Source organism: Rhagoletis pomonella, unplaced genomic scaffold (genome assembly GCF_013731165.1).
Source record: "Rhagoletis pomonella isolate Grant_MI unplaced genomic scaffold, Rhpom_1.0 Rhpom_scaffold_00021, whole genome shotgun sequence".
NCBI lineage: Eukaryota > Metazoa > Arthropoda > Insecta > Diptera > Tephritidae > Rhagoletis > Rhagoletis pomonella.
In genome coordinates, this window is record NW_023458575.1 from 407,229 (window position 1) to 409,871 (window position 2,643).

Consider the following 2,643-nt stretch of genomic DNA (forward strand, 5'->3'; position numbering starts at 1 on the left):
TATAAAGTCAACATTTTTCAAAGAAATTTAAGGAGTATATTTCAGGCGAGTAGAACTTCATTTCAGACAAAAATTTTCCGGAAATTCAAAGATCGGTAAATTCATGATCCACTTGAGATACCTTACGCAGATACAATCATATATGTAATACTTCTATATTGGCAGTAAGCTAACTTCTCAATGTGTAAGCATTCCCAAATCAAAGCGAAACAGTCAAGTACCGTTTTTGTGAATGTATTGTGTACGTGAGTGCCGTTTTTGTGTATGTGTTGTGTACATGTTTATTTATAAACGTATGTGTTTCTTTTCTTTCGTACGTGTTTATTGATATATCTCTACTGTAATGTTTTCGGACGGTACCAGCTCTTACTGCCAATATAGAAGTATTACATATACGGATACAATCTACTTATACACTAAAACCATACACATATCGTTGATTAAAGTACAAAACCGCGTATCGTGGTTCTGCAAAACGTCGTAACTTGTCATCTGTGCCTAAAACGATATTTGCTCACCGGAAGCTCCTGGTATCAAGCCCTTATCCATTCATACTAAAATATCGATACTTAGACATAAGCGGAAGATATAAAAGGGCATAAAAGAGAGAACTGTTTTGAAATAAGACAAGTTTCACTCTCTCCTATAAAATTTTGGCAACCTCACATACGAGGTTTTGCATTTTCTTGATACGCGGTTTTGTACTTTAAACGACTATATGTATGTAAACATACGGTAGTATTTAGATAACAATAATCTACAATTACATAATAGAAAGTAAGGAAACCAGCCACGAACATCTTTCATTTATATCGAACAGTTTAAGTAACTCGAGTCCTAGGGTAAAATTACCGACGTTAGTAAATAGCATACACATACAGTCAATTTACATTGTCGTTAAACGCGAAAATGTTGCATTGCTGGGTGCATTCGTTGAATCGGTCGTTTTCGCCAATCACTACTAAAATTGCGAAGGAAACATGCAGTATGTTATCAATCATTGTGCTTCTTCAGTAAAATAGATTAGAATGTAAACATCGTTTTCCTTTGCATCAAAAACAAATATTGCTTTTCCAACTGTTAGAAAAATTTAGGCGAAGTCCACTTCAGCGTGTGTGCAGATATATAAGCACATGTTTTTGTTTTTGCTAAATTTATAATGATTCGAGCGTTCGTGCGCGCATTAACTACGTCCGTGCAGTTAAGAATACGTGTTTGTATCTTTTTACCATACCTTTTGCATTCCTACCTCGTGGCACCAAATTATGTAGGCCACTATGATCCCTGCTGATCTTCTGTACTTCACCATCTTCAGTCGGTGTTATCAGATCCCAAATGAAATTCTTGATTTTCTCATCACCCTTATAAACTTGTAGGCAATAGAGTAACTGCAATAAAATAATATTTAACTATAGTAGAAGAATATATATTTATGCAGCATTGTAATTATACGTACAATTATTCGGGCGCAGTCTGCAACGTCCATTTCGCGCCAACCACGTTTAAATTGGCCTAGCTCGAGAATTTCAGGCCAACGACCCCAGCTAAGGAGAGAGAGAAATAAACGAATTCATTTATTGGAACTTGAACATTTTAAGTGCATAGATAGTGACGTTGTTTTGAAAAGCATTCAGTGTTTGAGAAGATATTTACTCAGCGAAAACCTAAAGTTTCCTCAATATTAGCATGGTTGGTCATCATTTGCAATACATACTTGAAATAAAATATTTACTTACTTATTTATTTATTGTAGGGGTGTGCGATTATTCGATTCCTCGAGCAAGTTGGTTAATCAGTTATTCGGTTAATCAGTTTCTCAAGTAATGAAGATTTTGAATACTAAAACCGATGATTAATCGAGTTACTTGAAATATGATTACTCAAAAAACTTAATTTTGCTCGTTAAAAGAGTTTACTTTGGAAAATGCTTATTTTCATTTTACATTCTGTATATGAAAAAAATATTTAATTATAATTTTTGAAAACAGAAACGTTGTTTTCAAAGCATGATAAAAACATTATATTTTTATCATGTTTCAAAGTATCAAGGAACTTCAACTGCTTTATATGTAAAGAGTACTTTGAAATGTTGATTACTCATTTTTCTCATAACTTTGATTAATCATAAAGCAAATTACTCAAATATTTTTGTTTTTGGTTAATCGAAATCTTGATTACTCGAATAACTGAACTTTTGAGTAATCATAATAGTAGGAGATCCGACAAAGGCACGACCTTCACCCATCTGTTTAATGGATTAAATCTACTTTGTATGCAATTTAAAGTGTTAGGAAATATTTCGCGAGTGCGTTGGCTGAAAAATTAATTACATATTCAAAAATTACATTTTTTTTTTAATTTTTCACTCATTTGTTTAATGAACAAATTACATATATCCCAATCGAAAGCATAAAGCCTATAGAATGTGTTAAACAGATGAGTGAAAATTACTAATATTACCTACCTGTTCATACCTGCCAACCCGATAGGTACACAGGAAACAAATAGACAACCCAACGTTTTCACATTCTATAGGCTTAATACTTTCGATTGGTATATAATTTGTTCATTAAAAAAATGAGTACAGAATTAAAAAAATAATAATAATTTTTGAATATTTCATTAAAAATATCCTGACCAAGA

The 2,643-nt window shown here is 32.4% G+C and overlaps 1 protein-coding gene across 1 annotated transcript; it reads right to left on the reverse strand.

The window, feature by feature from the left end:
* Positions 1-319: 319 nt before the first annotated feature.
* On the reverse strand, positions 320-1,565 carry LOC118749590 (chromodomain-helicase-DNA-binding protein 8-like). The gene is made up of 2 exons (XM_036484400.1): positions 1,457-1,565; positions 320-1,388 (listed from the first exon to the last, which is right to left on the reverse strand). The coding sequence occupies exons 1-2, from the start codon at positions 1,484-1,486 to the stop codon at positions 1,188-1,190; spliced, it is 231 nt and encodes a 76-aa protein (XP_036340293.1). The 5' UTR covers positions 1,487-1,565; the 3' UTR covers positions 320-1,187.
* Positions 1,566-2,643: the final 1,078 nt, after the last annotated feature.